This window comes from Falco punctatus (genome assembly GCF_963210335.1).
Source record: "Falco punctatus genome assembly, chromosome: 4".
NCBI lineage: Eukaryota > Metazoa > Chordata > Aves > Falconiformes > Falconidae > Falco > Falco punctatus.
Genome location: NC_137583.1, coordinates 60646777 through 60673031, shown reverse-complemented (window position 1 = coordinate 60673031; position 26255 = coordinate 60646777). Strand labels below are relative to the sequence as shown.

At 35.6% G+C, this 26255-nt stretch overlaps 1 protein-coding gene across 5 annotated transcripts in view; it reads right to left on the bottom strand.

Moving 5' to 3' along the window:
* The window catches only part of UBE3C (ubiquitin protein ligase E3C), a 77768-nt gene that overhangs the window by 19330 nt on the left and 32183 nt on the right, over positions 1-26255 (bottom strand). For 3 of the 5 annotated variants that reach the window (XM_080385833.1, XM_080385834.1, XM_080385835.1), the window contains 6 exons: positions 25694-25926; positions 20534-20638; positions 19374-19461; positions 15847-15944; positions 13527-13659; positions 11568-11815 (listed from right to left, as the gene is read on the bottom strand). In XM_080385833.1, coding sequence (XP_080241959.1) covers positions 11568-11815; positions 13527-13659; positions 15847-15944; positions 19374-19461; positions 20534-20638; positions 25694-25926 — 905 coding nt within the window. Of the gene's footprint in view, positions 1-6595; positions 6706-11567; positions 11816-13526; positions 13660-15846; positions 15945-18786; positions 18885-19373; positions 19462-20533; positions 20639-25693; positions 25927-26255 lie in introns of those variants that run through there. The other 2 variants (XR_013927882.1, XR_013927883.1) reach the window with 2 other exon arrangements.

Sequence of the window (26255 nt, the reverse complement as noted above, 5' to 3'; positions counted from 1 at the left end):
TATGCAACTGAAATACAAATGTAGACATAAATCAAGGTATTTTCTAAACACAGGTTAATTACACAAATTCAAAACCTGTCTATTTTTTATGCAAAATAATCCACTTAGCATTTTTCAAACTGGTCTTAAGTCTTAGCCACTTGCAACACTTAATCCTAGAAGCCTATCAATAATTCCTTGTCAGGAAAAAACAGCAATAGGTATATTGAAGAAACTTGTATGTTATTTTTCAAGTGTCTGTCTTTTATGAGTGTTTATTGCTAGAAATTGTGCCAAAATGATTTGAAATAAAAAGGATTAATTATAGTAGAAGCTTTTTAATATAAGTGAGTGCAGCTGCAATGCAATTAATGCAAATTGTGACGCTATCAGGAAAATAAATGTGAACAACATCACTGGCTACTTCTGTTTGCTGCCAAATAACTTCAGTAATTTACTACATTAAGAATCAATAAAAAAATAATGCATTTCAAATGCATCACTATTAATCTTCAGGTAGTTCCAAAGTGAACATTTATAATTTCATCTAAAAACTATATAAAGCATTTTTAAATAAAATAAATTGTGCAACTTGAGAATAACTTTAATTACTCCTTCTCTTAGCCAAGTAATTGCAGTATTAAAAAAAAAAAGTCTTTTTGGAAACAAGACAAACAGTAATGTTTTAATTAGTCTGAAAGTCAAGCTATCCTAATAAAGTTTAATAAAAAATGCACTAACACTCTGGTAAATAAAATTGGTTTTGTTTCAAAGAGGTAAATTATACCATTACAGCTCCAGCACCACACAAAGATGCTGAGAAATGCTGTGTACATCTGAACATGACCAAACAAACTGAAACTGTATTCTTCAGTTTCCCCTCTAACTTCCCTGCTTCTCTGTCAGCATGAACTGATCAAACTACCTGTCTCTGCCAAAAGGTGTGATTCCACCCATTCCTGCCACAGAAATGAAATAAACCAGCTTTCTGAATCAACTGGGTTTGTTTGCAGGTAGAGTAATTGTATAGTACAGAGGTTACATGAGCATTATGACATGCTGAATAAAGTTCAAAAGTTGCAGATTATTTGTGCTGTGCTTTGTTTGTGATGTTGGGTTTTAGGTTTGGGGGTGGGGGGGGGTGTTGGTGGACTGTCCTGGCTTCAGCTGGGATGGAGTTAATTATTTTCTTAGGAGCTGGTACAGTGCTGTGCTCTGGCTTTGATGTGAGACTTTTCAGTTCCTCAGGCCTTGCTAGGGAAAAGGCTGGAGGGGCACAAGGAGCTGGGAGGGGACACAGCCAGGTCTGCTGACCCAAACTAGCCAAAGAGGTGTTCCACACCATGGGACGCCATGCTGGGTGTATATACCTGGGGGTTGGCCGGGGGAGCAGGTCATTGCTCAGGGACTGGCCGGGCATCGGTGGGTGGATGGTGAGCAGCTGCCCCGTGCACTACGTGTTCCTTTCTTCCTTTCCCTCTGGATTTTATTCTTTCCCTTCCACTTTTCATTATAACCGTTACTGTCATCATTGTTATTATTGTTCTTTCATTTTTATTCTATATCAATTATTACATTGTTCTTATCTCAACCCTCAAGTTTTACATTCCTCTCCAATTCTCCTCCCCATCCCTCGGGGTGAGGGGGGAGTGAGCGAGTGGCTGCATGGTACTTAATTACCAGCTGGAGTTAAACCACAGCATAGACACTGAAGTTGAGATTTCTTTTAAATCAGAATCCGATCCAGCTCACTGCTACGGCTGAAACCAGGAAGGAAGAGCAAGACCGTTTGCTTCAACGGGAGCACAACCTTAGAGCAGCCAGTTGCCCATGGAAGTCCACCCTGACAGTATTTTTCTTACTGCAGCTAATCTAATGGCCAACACGGGAGATAACTCCTTTCCTCTTTTTTCTTAGTGAACTGTCTTGGGGAGCTATAAATTACTTGAGATGAAATACTGAACTCTCTGAACAGGCCTTCTGCAATATCAACATAAAGGAGGCAGGAGCCCAGCCTCAGTGACAGGCAAGGGACTGGTGCCCACCTCTAACAGAGGGAACCAGCTGTCAGGTTAATCAGCTGCAATATGAAGCTGCAGCATTAGAATATACTTATATATTTACTTTTTAATACAATCACACCCTCCCCACAGAAGCAGTCCTCTTTTTCTCCTCCAGTAGCCAACAGGCAACAACGCTGACAAAGAAACTGGCTTGTGGCTTGCTCTCGGAGGGAGGTGAATTTCGTTTGACTGTAAGCTCTTGTTCATACATTGCTTCAAGAACTCAAAGCCAGCAAGTTTAACCAATATACATTTTAATACTAAACTCTTCTCAAACTTCAAGTACTCTCACCCTTTGGCAAGTTTCCTTTAACTCTTACAATCGTCACTGATGGGAATAATGCCATTCTATAATGAATTCTGGGAGCTCACATTCCCCACTTTTTTATCTACCAAGCCCCTTACTTGACTTCATTGTGTCTATCCTGCAGTCCCATAAACTGCAAGCAACTTACATAAAGCAAAAAATCCAGATAGGGAGTCACAAAAGGAGCAATTAGTGGTCAAATATGACATTTGACTTCCTAGGTTTTAACCTTTTGATGGGGGGAAGGGGAATCAAACACCTTAACAGAGCCCATATACCTCTGCCTCCTCTAAAGGCTGGGCATTTATTAGCATTCCACTTCCATGGAAGTGCAATTTGCATATGCAAGTTGTGGGCGAGAGGCTAGTCTGAAGCAGAGACAGGGATGTCTACATCAAGGGCAATCACACACGCACTGTAATGCTCATAGGATGACACATTCCCAGAAGCTAAAAGGTTATGCCTGCTAAAAGGGCCAATCTGGACTTCCCAGTCCTATTTCAAACTCATGTAGGTAAGGGATGCTTTTTAGGCAGTGATGACATATCTAGATAACCATTAAAATAACTTAAAAGCTTCTGAAACAACTAAACAAAACAGAACAAACAAAGAAGTCTGGTTTTTGATAACAAATTACTTTCGGTATTCTTCACCCCAGCGTTTTCCCATTATCCAAGAAGCCTTGCTAGCTTTTTAATTTTTGTTATTTATTTTTTTTTAACATCTATGGGTTAAAAGAAGTTTTTTCTGGTTAAAAGGCCAAGCAATTATTTCACTGCGAAAGAAGTAGTATTCAGTAAAAGTAACTTCATACACCTCCCTCCCTCTGTGTGTGAATGCCTGTAGAACACACCAGAAAGTTAAAAACTAGCAGAGTAACTGAAAGCCTGCCTTGGTTAATAGGTTTTGACTTCACACACAAAGCGCACAGACTGAAGCCTATTGTTCCTCTTTTAAATATTAGCTAGTTGTGATTACAGTATAGTTCAACTATAATTGATTACAACAGAGTAGCTACAAAAGAAATCAGTATATAGATCACAACTTGGTCATCTAAAGTGACAAATATGTTCAGATACTTATGAATATCCTGAATGCATTCATTAAGCACCTGTGATGTGTGGAAACAAGGAATGGTTCTTTAAGGCAAGCAACTTTAAGAATATAGGCATGCAATTAGTAGCTTTAATGTATCATAGAAGCATGATCTCAGCTGGAAGGACACTTGTATACAGCGCATAGTAAGAAAGGAAGAAAAATGATGCAGTTCTCTGGGCAAGAAGGACTTTTTCCTTGTTTTCAACACAATGGGAATAACATCTGCCTGGGACTATATATGGTAACTATCACAGTATTATTTAAGCACTATTTGGTCACATGAGGTATTGTTAAGGTGTAACACTCCAAGATTTAGGCAACACTCTTCAGAAAGAAACTACTTTGTGCCATGTTTTAAAACTGGACAAAATCTAAGCTAGTTATTTCAGACAAATTAGCCGTATACAGTAGAGGTTACATGAGCACTACAACATGCTGAATAAGGTTCAAATTGCATAAACAAATTCACAGATGAACCAACTAAACCTTCCTGACTGTAAGGCAGCTTTAGTGCCTTTACTTATACTTTCAGGTCTACAATTAATTCCATTATTTCTACTTAAGAAAGATTTTTAGTTAAGTAATTAATCAGTCATTGTTCCTACTTTCCATTAGTCCTTCACAACCCAGAACTGTATTTTAAAACCTAAACAATGCTAAAGTCATACCCCTAGAGAGACACACTTAAGGCTTATGGGCTGAGGCAGTAAATGACTGAGCTTAAATTCAGGTATTTCCCTAATCAGGCCCCAAGACCATAACCCTTTCTATTTCAGTCATTTTAAACAGTTACTATTAAATAATACTTAGCACTTACAGAGTGCAATAGATCTTCAAAGCTGTACAGAACCATTAATAAAAATGATAGAAAAATAGCAAAACCATTAGAACTTCCTTCTACCTTATTATTTATATTCGAGAAATATCACACTTACAAAGCCTTTGGGGCCAGAAAAGCCTTTTCTACCCTAATGAAAAAGATAAAACTAAAAAATATAAGCTACATTAAAGTTAACATGTATTCATTCCTATATCTGAAGCATTTTTAAAGCTAGCATTTAGTAATTTTAAAGCTAAAAATTTCTTACAGATATACTTAATAATGTGCTTTAAAGTGAGCAAAAACAAATTTATACCGTTCCTAACGCCAATATGACAAAATTAATTCTATCAGGTGTTGTGTCACAATGCAACATGTCTACCTGGTAGCTTTAAGTCACTGTTTCTCAGTTTTCTGAGCTCGACAATAGCAGAGACATCTGGATGCATTATATCACCATAGTAATGGAAAATCTGGTACATTATCTTCCCTATACGGCTGCAAAAATTCATAGTGCATTTTCTGTTCAAATACTAGATGCCTTTTGAAAGAGCAGGAGGCCAAAATTCCACAACTAGATGCCAGTAATTAGACTTCTGAGAGTGCTTTATTAACACTCTTGCAGCAGTGCTACAACCTCAGATGTAAAAATACTTTAAAATAGAGCCTTTTGTAGATTGGCTTTACTTCTGATTTCCCACTCACTGGTAATTTGCAGATCAGTAAGTACAAGTTCACAGAAGTTCCAGAGAACTGGGGTAGGAAGACTCAGATGCAAAGGGCCTGCCTGTCAGATTTGCTACGATCCATGTAAATACCTGAAAATGGATTGCAAGTGTGTGATAAGCACCAAAGAAACCCTCGACTGACTCATTACCATAAAAATGTGGGAATCCATTTCCAAAGACTCCATTGGAGCATATCAAGTATAATGACCTTGAGTTAATTTTTAGTTTTAAAATGGGAAGTCATGCTAGTATTTTTATTCTAAGAATACAGGGCATTTAATTTTATTACAAGAGTTCTTATTACCAAAATAGGGTACTTCTGAAATGTTAGTACTTGCAGAAAACCACCATTTCATCAGCTTAGTACTTTCTTTCCGTTCCAACAGGAACAGTTCTCTCTGTAACTTATATCACACATACGATATAAATTGCAATCAATGTCATTTGGGGGGTTTGAGGGATGGGAGAAGGAAAGACTAGAGGTACTTGTGGATGAGCTGGATAACTGATAGTTATCATTCACTACTGAAGTTCCAGTAAAGGCTTAATATATTTTTTTCTTGTCTCAAATTTAAGCATAATTTATTAAGAACTGAAGATAAAAGGAAGACATCTCCTCCTTATTCAGGTTCTAGTCTTCTGAAAAACTGAAACATTTACTACTATATAACTAACCTCTGGATATGCTTCTAAGATAAATCTCTATTTTAATAGCAGTAAAACCAGTCATTTTTGAAAACAGTTCAAATAGAATAAGGAATTTCAGTAAGTATTCCAAACCTAATTGATTGAAATAGACGTAGGTGTTCCCAACTGTGAAAAAAGATAAGGATACCATTACCACACACTCTAACTGTTTATTTATTCCCTGTCTAGGAACCTGATTTAGAGGCAATAAAATGCAATCAGTACACAAACCAGAAGCAGGAATCATCTGCTAATGGAACTTTTAATTGAGGACTGACCACTGACATGAGGTAATTCTTTCCATGCAGAACTCCTTGCAGAGACCTCTATGCACTTTATCACAGTAAACAATCACTAACATATGCATTAAAGAAAATTTAAATACATTATGACCCAATAAATATCACAATCCATCAATACACACTTTTCCTTCCTAAAGATTTAGAGTTAGAATACCACATTTCAGTAGTCTTTTAGTGCTAGACATATATTTACAAGTTTAGTACTAACGTAGCTATTTGTAATCAAAAGATAATTGGTTATGTTAAATGAACCAGTACACAAAGGAATTGTCAAGCTGAGTAACTGTGTCAGAAAATAGATTCAGATTAGTTTACATCTACATTCATAAATCACAAAATAACTTCCATAAGGTATCAATTTTGCTCTCTTACGATTGTGCTTCTGCACTGTAACTATAATTAAAAGAGCATGCCACTTTACATGGTAAATTTCTGTTTTGATTCCATTTCAGATGATTCAGGATTTTCCGATACAAATGATAGTCAACTAACTTGCTTTTAAGCAAAATGCTGAGTCTACAAAATCACGTGGAGGGTAACTGAAATTAATAAACCAAAAAGTTCACACAAATTACCTCCTCTTTGTACCAGTACCATAATTCCATACCTACCTTTCTAGGTATCAATGGTGGCTGCAGCACAAATCAATCAAGTGTACTGATTTAAGCCAAGTCAAAGTGGATCTTAATTAAATGGACAGTAAGCAAAGGGAAAGGGCTGCCTAAAAATCAGGAGAAAAAAAAAACCCACAGCAAACCCTTCAACAGTCAGAGAAACAAAGGAAGAGTAGCAGTACAATGCTTGCTGCACCACCCTATCAAATATTCAAGCATACAAAATCCAGTTCTTCTCATTATAGAGTTTTCTTGCTTTGTTTCTCTCTACAAGCTTTTGGCACAAAAAGGGCACACAAATATGTTATAGGAAACACTTGCTTGAAGGTTTTAACTCCATATGTGCAGCTTAAAAATGATTTCAGAGTTTAGGATCTGATCCAGATCTTGCTGTGAAAAGACTCCCGTTGATTCGATCTATTTTAGATAAGGCCCGAAGATGATTAAGAACTACTTTAGGTTTTTACTGTAGACACTGCTAATCTAAGAATTGTTCCTTCCAGCCAGGAATAATGTGTCACACAATAAATGACCTATCAGAGATCTATTCAAAGTTACAAACAGTAACCACAAGTCACACACTCAAGATACAGAAAACTAATCAAATCAGTAATTAACGGCCTCACATTTACTGCTATGGTAATTAAATTGGTATGTGATCTACTATTACCTTTCTAATGTTCAGTTTTACGAAAATACACGTTTTATAACGTTTTTTAAATTATGCATCTAAAAACATTTAGATAGGTGCACAGAACGGTCTGTTATATCTCAAATCAGTACAGTACCTATAAGAAGTCATATGACATAAACCTTCATCAACATAATATCCACCAGGCCATGCAAATTACTGAATTCTATGTAACATTAAATATTAATGATCAAAGACTAATCCTAGATTGTCTCACCTATCCATCATCAAAATAATGGATTTAAACATTTAAAATAAACACATCATTTTTGCTCAGTCCTTGCTGCTTCTTCCATCAAAATTCTTTACTTGGCTCCACAAAGGAAGGATTCAGTTCAAAACAACAGTAACTCAAAAAAATTGTCCTTCATACTGCCTTCCCACCCATTTAAGACAAAAGCTAAGTCTTTCCAAAACAAACCTAAAGCATTTCAGAAAACTCCAGTGTCTTCCAAGGACTGCAGATTCTATTTCTTTAGAAAAAGAGAATTAATTTTATATTTCAAAAATAGTGCATATATGCTTCAGCAACATGAATGTGTGACTCGCTACAGCTCTTCAATATGCTGGAGTAAGAGAAGAGAAACGGAGACAGTAGAATTCAGTATAACCAAAAATACTGAGCGTATTAGACAAAAATCTTTAGTGTCAGAAAGAGTCACTTTGTTGGAGGTGTAAAGATAATCACTGCAAAACATAATACATACAAGAACTAGACAGGTTTATGTCAAAAAGGAATAAGAGGAAACCATTACAATTATCATTCTAATCTTCCTATGGACTTCCTGCCATATTCTTAAAACTAATGCTGATACTTCTTTGAATGTAAGTAAATTATCATAAGAATTAGCTACTTGATGTCAAATAATTCCAAATGCAAAGAATTTCAACAACATCTGCCACATGAACATCATATAATACATGCAAATGTAAACTGGAAATGGAGAAAGATAATACGGTATACAAGACTGAGTTTAGGTCTGAATAATATGGTAAAGTTCAGATTTTACTTCTGTATCTGTCACTGTTCTACTAATCCTTATTTCTGGTGAAATGGTTAACCAGTGTTTCCCTCTTTCCAGGTCTGCAGCAGACCATTCAAGAATCAGCACTGAGAGAATCCTCATTTAAGATTCTCAAGTGTTGCTTCCAAACTTCCCTTCTCTGGCTATGTCACTTGGAGTTTTAGTTTTGGTAGCCTGTCAAAAATGACAATTTTTGTGTTCTGCCGAGCCAAGCCCACTACATTGACAAAGCTGCAGCAGGGAAGTCTGCATGTGGAAGGATTTTTTTAGTGCTGCCAGAACTTCTGCCCATGGAAAGGAAGTTAAACCGAATCAGGTGCCTCCCCACAGCCCAATTTTACTGTCACATCCATACTTCCGGGACACCACATGGGACAAGACTTTACTTTCCAGGGAGGACAACAAAGAATTTGGGGCTAGAACACCTGTCTGAATGTCCCTGACAGCCCAGGGCACCCACAGTTCTCAAGCAAAGCCTGGGCCTCAGAAAGTCACTGCTATCCTTCCAGTGGGCAAAACTGAATTTTTGAATTTTGAATATTTTTTTTTTTAATTAAAAAAAAAAAAAAAAAAAGAATTTGAATTCAAGTTTCAAACCCCACCAGTGGTGACAGACTGCTACCAGAGGTGTGCACAGTAAGATGAGCTTTTACTTTTAAGGAAGAGAAAGGGAAACGCTTAAAAGGCACCAAAGTTAAAATAATATTTACATTACAAAGTAAAGTCACTGAAAGTTGAGAAATGTAAACTTTGGAAGTGTTTGAGTGCTGCTGTTGTTTAAGCAAATTCATGTCTGGTTTTTTGCCTTTTTTTTAAAAAAAGAATTATTTCAGACAACATATGCAAGTGCATGATCACATGGTATTATTTCTACCAGGCCTTTTCCTCATCGAGTGATCAGTAAAAGCTGCATGGACAGCCATGCAGTTTGTATAGTATATAATGTCAATTTCTTCACTAACTACAAAAATACACCCCAAGTAGTCAATAATTTTTGTAGGGTTACAAGAATTTAAATTTTTAGATAGGCTGTTTTTAAGGGTAATTTTAAAGTTTTTAGGCTTTTCTACTTTTGAACTGAATAATTACCACAGAAGATGTCAAGCTGTTAGAAACTTCCTGATGAGAAGAAAAAATGAATTAGGTGTGTATCTATGGTACTGAAAGTTAAATGCATTTGGGTATTAGTATGAAATGGCTACCAAGAGACAGAGAATTTCTATAAATTATTATATTTTAATGTATTTGTTTTCTGATAACATTGAAACTTCTTACATTAAGAGTTTTTGGTGGCAGCGCTCTTTACATACTGGTTTCCACAAATAAGAAATTGCTGTGGATGCCTGATTGCTTCCTTTGCATTAGATCTATTTTGTTTACAAAGGGGCTTTTAATAATCCACTATTGCTCTCAAATAACCCTGTGCAAAGCATAAAATGGACCATTTTTGAAGACGGGTGAGTGAGTATTCAATAACTTAACCAAGATCGCAATACTGGCAGGTTTTGAATAGTATGGTCGTGCCTTATCTTTCTGTTTAATTCATCGAGTCTCTAAACACACTACTAAAAACATGTCTGTCCACCTGGGTAGAGATAATTATAAGTAACACTGTCAGTTCTTACCTTATGTAAATATACTGCGAATACAAAAACAATTTATGCTTTCCAAATGTTAAATAATAGAACCTCTGCTTTTAAAAAGACAAAACCAGAACTATACTTGTAGCACTTTATGGGAAAAACACATTTTTTAACTTCTGTCTTTACACTAGCATTTGAAACCCAATTACAGAAGGCAATGTGTTGTTATGACAGAAGAAATACAAGGATCCAAAATTACAGTCTTTTTTTCTTTAAAACAATGTTTCAAACTTCCCCTTGACAATTAAGCCCTGCCCCATTCCATGTTAGATAAAAAACAACATTTTTATAGTGAAGTAACTTCCTTATGATACCACAGCAGTATGTGTTTCCCTACTCCAAAAATCTACAGATGCAGAAAGGAAATGAAAAGTTGGATATGTAACATAGGTCAGAATTACAAACTATTGTAAATAGTCTCGCACTAAAAGTGGGAACATCCTTCAAAGATTATTTTATTGAAATGGCCAAATTGAAATTTTCATTATTGAATAATTTTGCGTATTGTAAAAGCTAGGATGCCTTAGCAGAGAATTTGCCTACAAAGTGGCAGTTTATAGCAGTTGACTGGCAACTCTGAAGAACAGCATTCCGTTTCAACAACTCAAGTTTGCCAACAACGTCCTCTTAAACTGCTTCCAGCTACACTAAAAGGACATCCAACTCTACATAAAAATCTCACTGCAAGTAAGCAGGATTTTAGCCTCCAAAATAATTCAGGCAATTAAAGGGAACTTTTACATCTTAAATACCTTCAGTTTTAGATAGCTAAGGAGCAATCAATACTTTTTTTTTTCTGAAATGCAATTTGTATTCCAAACTTTGTTTCATAATTATTAGCTTTACAAAAAGTATTTCGAGGGCTTAAAAAAAAGTAGCCTCATGACTGAACCAGACCATAAAAGAAAACTGAATGTAATGAGTATCTGTAATGGTTTCTCTCTTTTTGTTCTCTCCTCCCCCATCTTCCACCTAGCTCAAATTAGTCTTTGAACATTCATGTTTAGTTAGTCTTTCAACATTCACAGCAAAATACCAAGCACTAAAACTGAATAAAGATGCAAAATGTACAAAAAACCCAACCAGAATTAAGTGACAGTTAATTTGCATAAGGCTCTTAAGTATGGTAAATGCATATGGCAAATTTTAAATGCTAGCAAGAATTTTACACCTCATACAACTAGAAACTGTTCGTTCCTTAAATTATTAATTTCATATAGCCCAAATGATGGAAATTTAAGTGTAGTCAAATTCAGAAAGCTCCAGATCAAAAATCACCATAAGTACAGTAGTTCTATTGGGTTCAATCAATTTAACTTTAAGCAACAGAACACACACAGAAGCAGACACATGCACGCTTTGCTCAACTGGCAGTCAAAAGTATCTCAAATCCTCTGTACTTGTCAAGTATGTAACTTACTAAAAGGAACCAGAATCTTGGGTGATATATAGAAATAATGTTTAGATCCAACATCTGAAAGTTATTTTTCCCCCAACTCTATAAAAATCATCACTTTTTCCCCATCTACCCCCATCTAAAAACCAAAAAAAAATATTACGAACTATTTTCAGTACTGCTGTAGCTTTATATTATACAATACTGTCTTTACCTTTCCAAGCATTCTTCCAAGAAAGTAGTAATGTCGGGCATAAGAGTCTCCAACAAGCATCTGTGCAGCAGGGTTAGGATAAAGAAGGCCCTCATTGGTGGTCTTAAAAAATCCCTGGTTAGGGTTAAATCCTGATTTAAGTAGTTCGTTCAGAAATTCTCTGAAAATTCCACCACCATCAATACCAGCTTCATCAAGACCATGTGCATTAAGTAAGTGAACACGAATGCGCTTTTTTAGGTCAGGTTCTGCAGAGAAAAGAGACAGACAAATTCAAACATAACTATCTGCTTGAAATTTGTTTGGATACACACACGTAACTATACAAACATCTACACTAACTTTATATTAAAAGACTGAACTAGTACATAAGATCAAAATTCTATTACTGGCTTGGATTTGGGAATATTCAGTATGTGAAACTCACTTTGTACAAAGGGTCTTGCTTTAAGAGCATCAAAAGGCGGCAGTGGAAAGACACTAGGAGGGGGAAGGAAATCCTAGAGTCTTGTAGAGAGGCCCAAGAATAATTTGAAAATTCTATTTATATAAAATATTGTGATTGCAAGGTTCAACACTTTCCTGTCTGAAGGAACCTTCAATAAGCACTGCCACTTAGAGGGGCTGAATATTAAGCTACATCATTAAATAATATTATTTGAAACTGAACTTTATGTTTTTGATACTCTGGACTTATTGTATGTCATGTAATTCCAATGAGCAAGGTGTAGTAAAGGTGAACATGTTCTGAAGGAAGATGTTCTGCTTGTTCCATAGAAGGCTGCTCCTTGAGAAAGCAAGCAGTATTTAGGTCCCTGAACTATGTACACCTAACAGAAAAGGAGGACCTTTTTGCTCAATTCACTGCAGTCTTCCAAAGATCTAACCAAATACACAGCTTTTATGCAAACCCTTGCACTGACTACACTTGTCCAGGCAAAGCAACCAGTAATAAACCAGTAACAATAAACTTTCTACTGCTTCCATGTGCTAAAAATGCACACATTATGGGAAGCTGATATTCATGAAAGAATCTTTAGCACCTGGTAGCAAAAGAATTTCGACTGAGCCACCGAGTGTCTTACTTATACTCTCCCATTAGCAAATGTCTGTACATCTACTAGTACCATAATTTGTACTTTATTTTTTTAAAAAAATAAGTCTAAATGTATCTCTTTTAGGTAGTTAGTTTTAAACTCAGGTATTGAAACACAAAATCCTATTTATAAATACAAAAGTATATTTAATACTGCCCGAGCAAAGGAAATTAAGAAAATACATGATCTCGCGAAATTTTATACTAAGCAAGAATATCAGCACCACTCCTTCTTCCTCTCTAAACTAGGCAGTTCTTCAGGACAAGCTGAGATGGCACAGCAGACAAGATTCACATGGCAAAGTATTTGGCAATTATTCTTTTTAGACGCAAAAATACAATATAATAAGGACTTTAGTCTGGCTGCCTTTATATTGGAATTTTACTTCTAAAGAGGCTGCTTTCACACTAAGGTATGATTTAAATCGATGTGGTAAAATACATACTAGTACACACTACCACTACTAAGTACACTGCTTTATCCTTACCAGTCACACTGTACCTAGCAAATTCTGTGCAGTCTATATATTTGTTGACACTGATTTACCAAAGCAGAAAATATCTAATGAACTACATACATAAATATACAAAGTTATTTGAATAAATAAATGGGGAGAAAAGCCCCATAAATTAGGTTTAACACATGCCTCCTTAGTTCAAAGAGGATGAGACTGCTATAATCAGAAAGAACGTGGAGAAGAATCACTTTATGTAAAAATCAGGAAATTTAACTTTGTAAGAGGTTTCACACCTCACAGCTGATGCACTTCTAACACCCTACTCAAGTAAGCAAATATGTCAGTACATGTTAAGAATGGTTAAATGTTATAAACAAGCTGATGATAAATTAATTGTAAATCTACCATTTTCAGGAGAAAGTTTATCATAAGCATCTTCATAAATGTAATTTCTTCTAATAGTGACATTAATTCCATCCAAAAACGGCCCATCTCCTTGAACTTCTTGTTTATCAGCATAGATCAGTCTTTGAAAAATCTGTTAAAGTAAGTGAAAAGAGAAATCCTGTCAGATCTAAATACTCATTCACTACTATTACTGTCCTTTGAGTTGCTTTTGGGCACTCACTTTCACGCAATTTGTCTTCTCTCCCACTGAGCTGCAGAAACATAATACAGAGCCATATCCCAGGGGAGGGAAGGAGAGGGGACAGACATGCAAAAAACTTTTTCATGCCAAGATACCATCCTCAGTTCTTTCTACACAAAGAGACACATCTACAGACATTGTATCAATGATTCCAGACTTCGCTCCCTAACTTTCAGAGTTCTGAAATACAAAGTATTCAAAAACAAAAGGAAAAAGCCATGAGTATGTTACACATACAGAGGTTATCCTCAATAATAGTAAATACTTTTTTATTGGGTTTTGTAATGCTTAGGAACTTTCCCAGTAATAAGAAATTGGGTAAGATTCTCCTGTTAGGAGCAATGAGCAAATAATCCAGGGCAAAATAGCACATAGCCAAGTGGATATGCCAATATGTAGCATGGAAGCAGGTTGCCTAAAGTGTAACAATGTTTAATATACTCTCAACACAGGGAGTGTCTGTTTATTACATCCTCTCTTGCATCTTTTCCATATTCAGTAAACAGCCTAGTACATTTTCCAAGGGATGCAATCTCCCAATACTAGAGACTGCCTTATTAAATTAGAAGGTTAAGAGCCTTCAGGGATGTTTAGAAACAACGAATTTGCCACGAAAGAGGAAAATCTGACTACAGCAGACAAAGCTACTGTAAGTAAGGCCTCAAATCTACTGTTTCTATGGACAACTGCAGCTAGCGAAGAGGATGCTCTCCAACCAGGAAGATTACAGTGTAGGCAAAGCTGGGTTCTTCTCCAAGGTACACAGGAGGAAGATAAGAGAATATAGTCATAAGCTGTAGAAAGAGAAATGCTGAACGGACATAAAGAAAAAACATAATGAGCGTGATTAAGTATCAGAAGAGGTTACATGAAGAGTTTGTGAAACCATCGTCATCTTTGGAGATAGTTAAAACTCATCTGGACAAGTCCTTGCACACCCTCATCCAACTCTGAATTTATTCCTGTATGAGGATGTATGCGGACTAGAGTACCTCCAGAGGTCCCTTCTGACCTGTATTTTTCTACAGTTCTACAACATCAAGACACACAGCCGCAGACACTTTATTTTTATGTACAGGGCATGAGAATATGCTCACCACCATTCTCTTCTCTGAAACACAGCTAGATACGGCTCATTACAATTACTACACAAGTGTAACTCATAGCAAATTTCTTCTTGATATAGAGTCTGGACTCCTACATAATCCAATGTTCATGCATGCGTTAGACCTGAAAATAAGAACCCTAACACATAACTGAGGTATTTAAAATTAATTCAGACAAACACATGGAAAAGTAAGCAATGTTGACTAAAGTACACACCATAAGAAGTAACATCATCACAGGCAAGCTGTCAAAAGTATGGGTTAAGTAAGTGAGAACCAAGACACCTGATACAAATCAGTTTCTTTACCTTCCACAGGTAAATAACAGATTGAAAGGTGTACACCAATGTGCTTTAAGGTTAAAGAGGGTAACATCCTCTGGGGTCAGGAGGATGAAGAGTCTACCATGAAAATGAACGCAGTAACTGCTTGTAAGAGTATCCAGTATCTGGTAATTCTTGTATTGGAAAATACAAGAATTTTCCAAGTTTTAAACTATATACTCCATCATTCAGCTACACAGCTATGAATGCAGAAATTTAATCTCTAGGTGTTACTCTTCCAAAACGGATATCCACCATCTCATTCTCTGTAAATCCACCCACTGCACAAGTCTCCAGACTTGACCTTGCAAGCTGTTTATTAGATGCACAACTAGTTAGTGCTCTGTTTACCACAAGAGGGTGCAATCATGTAGATCAATCATTGAATCAGGACTGCAGTTGATTGTAAACATACCTCATGCCACTTGGAATACATGCTTCTAATTTTAATGCATTATAAAATACAGCTAATAAAAGAAGATAAAAGTAATTAAATGTTCAGTCGCCACATGAGTACTGAAGAAAAACAGCATGGCCTGTATCCTTCTGTAGGGAAACAATCCAGTTTCTACTTAAGAGGTCTTTTTACACTTACTGAAAATAAAAAACTAAAAAAACAACTGCATATTAAATTGGAAATTAGGTACCTTTACTCTTTCTTCAAAAGGAACTACAAAAGGTAGCTCTGTCAGAATTGCAAGTTGTCGTTCTTCAGATACAGAAAGAGGTGCTGGTTCCAAGCCCACTTAAAATAAAAATAATAATTTTTAAAATTTTGCAAAGAACATTTATTTTTTAAACAGTTTATTTTGTATCAAGTGACTCAATTTACTCTGTATAACAATAAATACATTAAAATAATTTACTCACTAAACAAAGCCTTATCATTCTTTAAAGATTGGTTTCTACAGGCAAACTGAAATACAAGTAGTAAAAACACACTGAAAACAAAACATGTATAAAAATAAGTACTACTGTATTTTTCATCTTAGAAGAAAAAAGTTATTTTCTTATTATTGACATTTTAATTTTTCAATTAAGAAAAAATTCATTCTAAAAGACAATTAAGAAGTTGTAAGCAATTAGAAATTTCATCGCAGGAATAACAATATTCCCATCTCAACAAGCAAAATAGTTTAACGGAATTGTGCCTGCAACTACATCTACTTTCAATCAAATAATTTTAGGCATAAAAACTAAGGAGTAAACCAAATCTAATGAAACCAACAGAAAGATAACATTTATTTCAATGGCTTCTCTCTCTCAACAGCAAGGTCACCGTAATTGTATTTATAATGTGCCTGAGAAAAGAAGATTAAAAAAGAATTCAAGAAGCCACAGCAACAGATACACTTCGTCACATACAGTTCCCAAGCTACCATAGAACTCCTTTAAACCTTCTCATACCCACAGAGAATGTTCTTAGGGAACAACTCAACTTTGGGTGATGCGCAGTAGAAGTGACAACCCTGCTCCAACCTCATGGAAGAAACTCAGTTGCCGAGCACATACCTGACTGTAAAATAATTGAATGCAGAGGGAAAAAAAAAAGAAAAAGATACTGCTCACTGACTCAATGCTGTGGCTAAAGGTCCACCTAGCTTCAGTCTACAGAGGAAACAAAACCCACAATTCCTTAGTTGTTTTCATGTTTAAGAACTACCTTAGCAAAAAAAAAAAAAAAAGGATCCACAGTCACTATCTACAGGCCATATTACAAAGCCAGAGTTTACCGTGACAGTTACAGGTTCTTCCTTTGGTTCCTACCTGTGGTGACTAGTATTTTGCTGCCTTTCTGCAACTAGACATCACTTCAATTTTACTTTTTTTTCCCCCCCCACTCCTCAAAGCACATTAAGTAGGGATATTTTAAGCACCAATTACACATGATGTGACCCAAAACTTTATATTCATTTGGGGCAGGTTTCAACATTGCAAGCCTTTGGAATTTCTGATAAAATGCTTATCTGTGATTACCCTTAGTTTACTTAGTAAACATTTTTAATTAAAGTCAATGTATGCAGGCTATTAAGCTAACAGTTAAAAGCATTTTAAAGAAAAAGTGCGTGTACAGCAAAGGTAAACTACTACATGACTTCGACAGTTCAATTATTCCAGTCAATTAGTCAATTTTATCTGCATTTCTCCATCACAGCTTCTTTCTTTAAAGAGAAATATGGGATGGAGCCATCAATACAGAGGGCATTTAGAACTAACGAGTCTGCCATTTAAGTAAATGAAAAAGCACAAATAAACATGACCATATGTGATTCAGCAGTACTTTTATGTTAATTGGCTTTAACCCATATGGAGTCAAGAGGGATTAAACAAGTCGTGCACACTGTTACCTGCTCATTTTCACACATTCACGTTGGCTGCATCTTTTTCAGTCCGATTTTGTATGAAAACAGCATCTACTTGAACACATAGTGACATCTTGCCTCATCATTTTGCCCCCAAGACACCCTTTTGAGCTACCCAGCTGAATTTTAGCTTTGACAGAGGAGCTCAAAAATACTAAGTTTTGTGAAAATTTTCAGCTCAACAGAGAAGAGAAATTCCTTTAGTGACCTGATCACAGAAACAGCAAGGAGAGCTCTGTTATCTGCTCTGTTCAGTGTGTCAGCTTGTCCGGCAGCCAGCCAGCAAACCGAGGGCATGTAGCTGCTCCACACCAACCGCAGCACATACATTCCTTTATCCACCAACTGCCCAGACCAAGGCAACTAATGAAACAGAGGGAACTGGGGCTACTATGAGAAGAAAGACAAGGGAAAGAGCTCAAGATGCTGTATGTATGAGGCAAGGAACAGTAAGACCCTTTTAAGTAAGACGATGTAAGAACAATAAGACGATACACATGGGAGAGAATCTGGAAGTAGTAAATGCGCAACAGGTCTGACAGTGATCATCATGGCAGTACAGCTGTCAAGAGCCATGGAGGTCAATGGAAGAAACAGGGACTACTGGTCTAGAGTCCGCAAGGTATACAGGATACAGGGCTGTTGAAGCCTAGCAATTTTTGCTAAAATACCTATTTGAAAGATTTCATATTATCAGTCACTTAGAATATGCAACTTCCAAAAAGAAAAGCTAAACTGAAAAAATATTCAATTTAAAATTCTGAGAAGTACTTACACCGGACAAGCTAGTTGTTATCTGGCAACTAGACTAATAGGGTAATCAAAGTCAACTTAGACCATCATAGCTATTCCAGTAAAAAACATCATTATAAGTAGTCCATAGGTTTTGACCTTGGACAAAGCCCTTAATTCTGTACAACTCTGAGGCAGTATTCAAAGGCTATGGTCTTCTCTAAGTGATCCACTGTATCTGGCTAAGATACTCAAGCAGATTACATCATCTTGAATGAGTATGGACCATCGCAGATGAATGATTTTCCTACTTAAAGGCCCCATTTTTAATTCATTATTAAATCTTCACAAGTATGAGTGATTTAATGAGTATTTTACCTGAGCATAGCAAGGTAAAGTTCTAGAATACTGAAGCTACAAAGGTATGAAAAGCTGAAACAGACTGTCTATGCGAGAAAGCATATTGGCACAACTAAACTAGCGTAAATTTACCCTCATTGCTAAGTTGGTCCAATTCTCTCATCTTTCTTTGGAAGTTCCATACAGTCCAGATATTTTGAGTAATTCAAAGGGTTAAGTTTCTGCCTTATCTAATTAGAGAAAATATTTATAAACAGTAATTAATACTTATCATGGTACCTAAAGCTTGTTTGTTACAGTTTAACATATAATATAGAAGTCTCCTTATAGTATACAGTAAAAGCAAAATGTTAGTGCTTTACATCATCTGCTACTTTATCGTGTACCTTATGCAACTGCCTTTTATACATATTAATTCATTTATTTTTAACACATCTCGTGTCCACCTCATCGTTTCCCCTCATCAATGCCAGAAACAGCTTAGGGAAAGCTGTTATACATTAAATATTCTAAAGACATATGCACAAATGTGTATGTATACAAATACACATTTTTAAAGCATCAGAAACAAAATTATGAAAGACTGCCTTGCTTTTCGCTATCATTAAGACTTTTACACAAAATGCTCAACTGAGATCTATAAAAGATAGATTTTTCTTTGTATAAGGCAAACTGTTACTTTGACATAGTAAAGCAAAAATTGCATAGAAGCATCTTACCATCCAACGTAGACTGCAATGGTCCTATTCTTCCCATTCTTCTGACTCTCCAGACATGTCGGGCAGATGGCACATACAGCTGTGTAACCTAATAAATTAACAGTATTTTACAGTTACACATTACTGAATTACATATTACAATTTACTATTACACAACAAATGGATAGAACTGTCACATCCAATGCATCTGAATGCCTAAGTATCTTAATTTCTAATCACTCCTCCTTATACTCGTGCCTTAAAGTTTGCATTTGCATTGCAAAGTTAACAATGTAATATAAAGTCCATGTATCATTTAAAAATACCATGCAAATAAGTTCCAGTATTTAAGATACTAAAGCCGAGTCTGAATTTTGAGATGTCAAATAAATTCTGTTCACTTTGTACTGAGAATGAGGTTAGCATCACAGTTTAAGACTACTAGTCCTTTAATAAAGGTGTGTAGGCACGATTTGCTAAGAATTATAAAGAACTGTCACACAGAGAAATGGAAATCTTGAACACAAGGCAAGCAAACGTGCAGTCATCAAAACCAGAAGAGTTCACCGTCAACTGTTCCACGCAAAACCTCCAACTGTTAAGACATCTAATAGTGCAAGGTATTCTGAGGTGTAACGAGCTTCTTATGATCCAAGTTTTCAGTGATTCAAAGGACGTCCTTGCACATTCATATTACTGTTTACTTCTGCACACATAAACACAGTCTCTAAGCTCAAACAATGACATTTTTTTTCAAAAGCTCTCGGGAAAAAAAATAATTTCTAGGCAAGGTAATGATGCTGAATTTAATTTTGGAAGATAATTCTGAGGCATTTTTCCCCACTATAGACCAATTCTTTTATTTAGCATTTTTATTATGAGAAGTACTTAAAGTAACTAGAAAATAAAACGCAACAAAACGCTCCCAGAATTTCAGTTCTCCTCTCTGTAAATGCAGATGACTTACACTATTGTTCCACTTTTATGTTAAATCACAGTTCCAATCCGTAAGTTTAACAAGTGCAAGACTTTTACATTATAAAAAAGCAGCTTTACTCCAGGTTTTAAAACACATTAAATCTGTGCAACATCAACACCACTGATACTATCAGGAACCTAACATTTTATTATTGAAACTTCAGTACCTGTAAGGCTATGTGGAAAAAGGGTATTACTCTTACCTTATCTGCTTTAATATTTTCTTGTTCCGAGAGCCAGTGATTTGGCGGGCAGAAATTTCTCCTGGTATCTCTAGATTTCAACATTTTCACTAAATTTGTGATGACCTAGGTGTCAGAAACACATACATTCAACACACATTTAGCACTGCGAACGAAACTGTATAATCCACAAGCAAAAACTTTTTTAAAAAAAATCTGTCAGTAACGTATGAAATTCTTATTTTTTACTTACAAAAACTTGCTCTTATACTTAAATACCTTAGAATATGAATAAGTAATTCTGGTTCACTTCTAAGCCATCAAAAAAATTGATTTATTAAAGTCTTATTCAAAAACCTAAGAACCAGGACTACCTAGGACTAAGTAATCTTAGGAATACCCTGCACACGTAAAAAGTTATATGCCAGTTCAGGGAAGCCTAATCAAATCATCACCAGCATTAAATTACTTACTTAAAGTAAGTAACACCTAACCAGGTCATTTATACAATGGTCTTTTTTGCTTATACAAGTTTTCAGAAATTAAACATGTGAACAGATATAGCTATCCCTTACTGCTTCTTATTCTAAAACAGATTCCAAACAACTTGGCTGATTTGTCGATCTTTGTCCACAAGGAAGGAGTTTATTAAATTTCTGTGCACCATTTTTCAAGGAAAATGCTCCACAGAAGAATGGAATTTTTGCTTGCCGTCTCAAGACAAAGGTCACATGTATCACTCCACACCTGTCAAATCTGAGGGATATCTAATAAACAGCGGGTATTTCTGCCCATAGTCAATAAGTTTAACTAACTAACCAGCAGAAGATGGTGTGATGTGCTTCTCAAAAGCCAATATCAACTTCAGAAAGTAAAGGAGAGGGCTGAAGCATTAAATTGGCAGCAAAACAAAACAGCAAAAGTTCCATCTCTGAAGTATGCAAAAGGTTGACTACTTCTGGCTGCTGCATTAACAAACTAAAACATTTCCAGCTAAAGGTGCCTCAAAGGAATCCTAAGTGTCTGCTGATAATACCACCTCACCAGACACGGAGGTGATTATCCATGTAAAAAACAAAAGCTGCTATTTTTAAGGGTAAAGGTCTACATCTGAAAAGATACTACAGGCTCCCTTTTTTGTCAATATCTTATTAGCATTTTCAAAGTTGGCTGGAGAAAAAAAGATCATCTCATCCAGAAGCAGCTAGCAATTTATCAAATGAACTGTACCCTCAAAGCTCTTGTCTATACTAAAACAGATCCTAGTGTGACTAAATCAGCTGTTTATAGTATACAGTAAACCCTACCATAAGATTGTTAAAAGATCCAACACATCAGTTTCAGAAAATAAAATCACTTCTGAGAAAGGCCTAGCTCAAACATGCCTGAAAGCAGATTACAAGATGACCATTTTCCCAGAAAGGATGGTTACCAAATACTCTTCTAGTGATCACCACAAGAAGCACAAAACGCACCGACAGACCTAAAAATACACATGTGGGGTGGCTGGTTGCAATTTTCATTTAATATGCACACATATACTTTATTATCATAACCTTATTTACAAACTAAAATGCATTCCGTAACAACCCTTTGGTGTGTTAAGTTAGTAAACCTTTTTCCAACAGAAGGTGTAAGTATTTACCTAAAAACCACCTAGTAAAAGTGGTTTAACAAATACCAGCTTATTAGGTGGACCATAGTGGATGATGATGTGTACACCCATACTGCACCCAACCACAAGCACACTAACTTAAACCACTACGCTTAATTATTTTTTATTCACAGGCAATTCAAATGATAAAATTTTGTAATTCTGTCATTATTATAACCATACGGTCAGAAAATGAGAAAACTGAATAAATAACTATTTATGCACATCTTCATAACAAAATTGGGAGGCTGAAAAAAGTGGTTATCATGGTCACTAGGGTGGCTTTGCAATTTTAGTAATTTTTTTGGCAGTTTCCACCAATCTAGGAAAAGAAAAAAGAAAAAGTAGAAGAGATATCAGGCTAACAATTACTCCATCCTCAAGCACAATTGTCATACTTTGTTGCATGCCTTCTCTCCAAAGTGGAACCAACTTATCCCAACACTACATAAAACATAATTAAGTGGAATCAATAGAATATTAAATTACTACTCTAAAAAGATGTTATCACTGCTACAATGAACAACCATCTGTTTTGCAACTCAGAATTACAGCACTTGAAAAATGAATAGAAAAAAACAATACACAAAGCAATCTTGCTAAAGGACAATCTTAATGGGCAGGTGTCAAGACCAACAAAGAGTTTAATGGGCCTTCTAAAGGATTCTATCTCTAGATACTACACAAAAGACCTTTTACATCCAGTTTGTAAAGTCTTGAATAAAGGCAGAACAAAGAATGCTATTAAAGGAACTGTCTGATTACCCAGGAATTTTCATCACCTTGCCCTTATAAAATTCAGTGTGGGTTAGGTGCCTCACTGAAGCTCTGTGGTCCCATTACCACTATACACAAGAGAAAGATTAAAAAATAAAGGGGGAAAAAAAAGAATCAGAAAAAATTATCCCTGTGAAGACCACGCTAATAAAATATTTTACAAGCAGTTAAAAAATCCTTAAAGGAAACTGAATAAAGTTCAGTGAGATTGGAGTCCCTTCTACATAATGAAAGGGTACTGAGAACACTAGCAATCTAAATTCAGGACTCCTTTATAAATCTTTTTATAAGTATGTATTTTATTGAAAGGAAAGACCCACTTCAATAAATAATATTAAAATGGAGATTTCTTTCCAATAAAGTGTCAAGTTCAAGTAACATTCAAAAACTAAAATTCAGCAAAATTAGCAACTTAATTTCATAGGACTGACTCAAGATAGTGAAATAATTATTTTATTTGACAAAATCCATTTTCATGTACTCATAACTTAAGTCCTTTATTAAATCCGTTACAGTTGAATACATTATTCGATATTATACCGAGAAAAAAGGGGGATTCTGCTGAATAAAGACATTTTCACACCTAAATCTTACCAAAGATCTCCAATCTGTTAGTAAATATGCACATTGTTGTCAGCAGACTCACTGTTTTCAGATTTACCATTACCTTGCAGAAGCAAAGCCTGTATTTGCACACACACACACACACATATATATATACAGGAATGTATTTCGTTATACACCAGTGGCATGGAAAACATGCAGAACTAGCGTGACAATTTAAGAGAAAAAAAGAAACGAGAAATTAAAAGCACTGATAATAGGGAAGGAACATGCCTCTTTCTCTGCAGCTTGCAAAAGCTTTAGCAAAGATAAATCTCTCATATTTGACACAATGTAAAAGAAAGTATTTTATACTTAAAGTTATGACAGACTACTTCAGCTTTGGTTTAATGATTTGGAAGAAGATATTCCTGCCTGCTTACTGGCAAGAAGGTATTTTGAAGCTGCCATCAGGAAAGACTCAGTGCTGTGTACAGTAGTCTTCTCGACAAGGCGAACTTCAGCCGTGTTGAATTTTTACTTTTAACAATATGTTTCTGAAGGAGTAAACAAGAGAAGCTTTGTTATTAGCTACATTTTTCTTTAATAGAACCAGAGCCTTCGAGATATCCTCAAGATTTATATTTGTAATTCAGTTAATGGAAGGCAACGCTGGCTCCTGAAAATAGTAAAAGTACAGGGAGCTTAGACAGTTCCACTAGAAGTTTAATTCCCGACTGCCAAAGTGGGACAAAGTAACTCAGGATTTTCTGAATGACTGCAAAATATGATCAAATTCACCTGAAATATAAGCAGCTTATAAAAACATATGTGACAAACTGAAGAGACAAAATGGAAGATGGCATGATATAAACTGCGTACTTCAAAACACCCCTAGCATGCCGTTATTCTTAGAAAAATAGACATATTGGGGTTTTCTCTTGTGACCTTTAAATCGAAAGTTTATTTGGCAATTTAAAGACAAGTAATTAAATTAAATTGTGCAAACATATATTAGATCAATCATGCAAATTACATATTCAGTGGAGCATTAGGACTGTATTCAGTGCAATCAAAACATTATCAGTTACTCTCACTGCTATTAATGCTTATGCTCATAAGTGAAATGTGTTGTAAAATCAGGTAGAATATGCTGGATAGAGGCTATCTTAGACTTGTAGAATGAATAAGCATTCCTTAATTAGCCCATCAGGTTAAGTGCAAGCCTTAATGGGCCTTTCCTAAAGTCTAGCATGACATCTTTCTCCAAACATGGCCAAGAAGAAAGTTCCATTAGCAATATTAATACAAGCTTAGTTGATCATTTTCATTCAATTAACTTCTTTCAATTAAATAGATAGCTTGACAAAAGCAGTGATAAAAGACCTGAAGGGACAGCTGATGACTCGATCTGAACATTAGTGTGCGAGAGGTCGCCAGTATTAAACAGACTGTAAATCTAGCATTCAATTTGGAAAATGCATTTCTTCTGCTCCCACTTTAATGAGCAATTTTAGCTGACTAGATGTGTTTGCTGCAGGATTTTCATGACAAGTCAAGCACTCTTTTTTTCTCGGCAACAGTTATATTAGGTTTTTTCCTGCCAACATTTTCAGCTTCTCTTAACTCATGTCTTAGGTAGGATACCATGGATAAAACTAGCAGAAATACATTGGTAGATAGCCAGAAAGAACATGCATTAAGTTTACATTTGCTAAGCTGGACTCACTATTCCATGAGTATTCCAGCAAACCCAGAAGGAGTAGTACCAACAAATTTTAGTAAAATACTAGCAAAACCAGTAAGGCATGGTACGAATTTAGTGAAGCCTCTAATACAGAAGTACTTGAGTAATGGTATGATTCAGTTAAAATTTCACACCTAAATAAAGTTATAATGACATGCTTAGGTACCCTGCTGAATGGGAATCCAAGTTAAAGCCTATAGTCTATACAGTAACTTTTTGATAAACAGAATAAGCAAGAAATTAAACTTAAAATGTTGCCAGAAGCACAAAAAAAAAAATCGTTGCAGTTATCAGAATTACTCAGTTTAGCATACATGCCAAAAAGCAACCTTCCCAAATCCACATTCCTTGTAACAACTGTGTTAGAAGTGTACTCAGAGAGAAAAAAACTTCCCGATCTATCTTCAGCAGAAGGCTGAGAATTTTATTTAAATATGTTCTGGAAATTGACACAATTTACCTTGAATAACTGAATCCACCTTTTTTGTTCTGTCTGTATACATTGCTGCATTTCCGTATTTTTGGTTACTCCAACACTTCTAAATGCTGCAATATATTCCTCACGAACCTCTGGTTTTGTTTCTGGGTAAGCCAACTTTATGATTCCTAAACATGCATCTCGAAGGCAGCGTGATAATATTACAAGCTCTTCTAGCGTAAAAGGCATCATTGATGATTGTCTCTGACCTACAACTACATAAAATACAAGTTTCCTTAAATGACCTTTTCTTAATAATTCTGTTACTACATAAACATATTTCATTGAAACTTTAATATTCACACACAAACTCTAAAGGCAGAGGAAAGAAACATTACCCCAAAAAGAGAACAAGTATACATTTACAATGGTGATCAGGTCTTGTAATTGTTTGCAGTCACAATTATTTTAATCAAATATTCTCTTGTTTGCTTTTGTGATTCCTGATGTGTTAAATTTTTACCTTAGACTACAGGTTCAGTCCAGAGGAACTTCATTCTCTTCACTAAATCATTGAAAATTACCATGATTAAGAACTTCCATA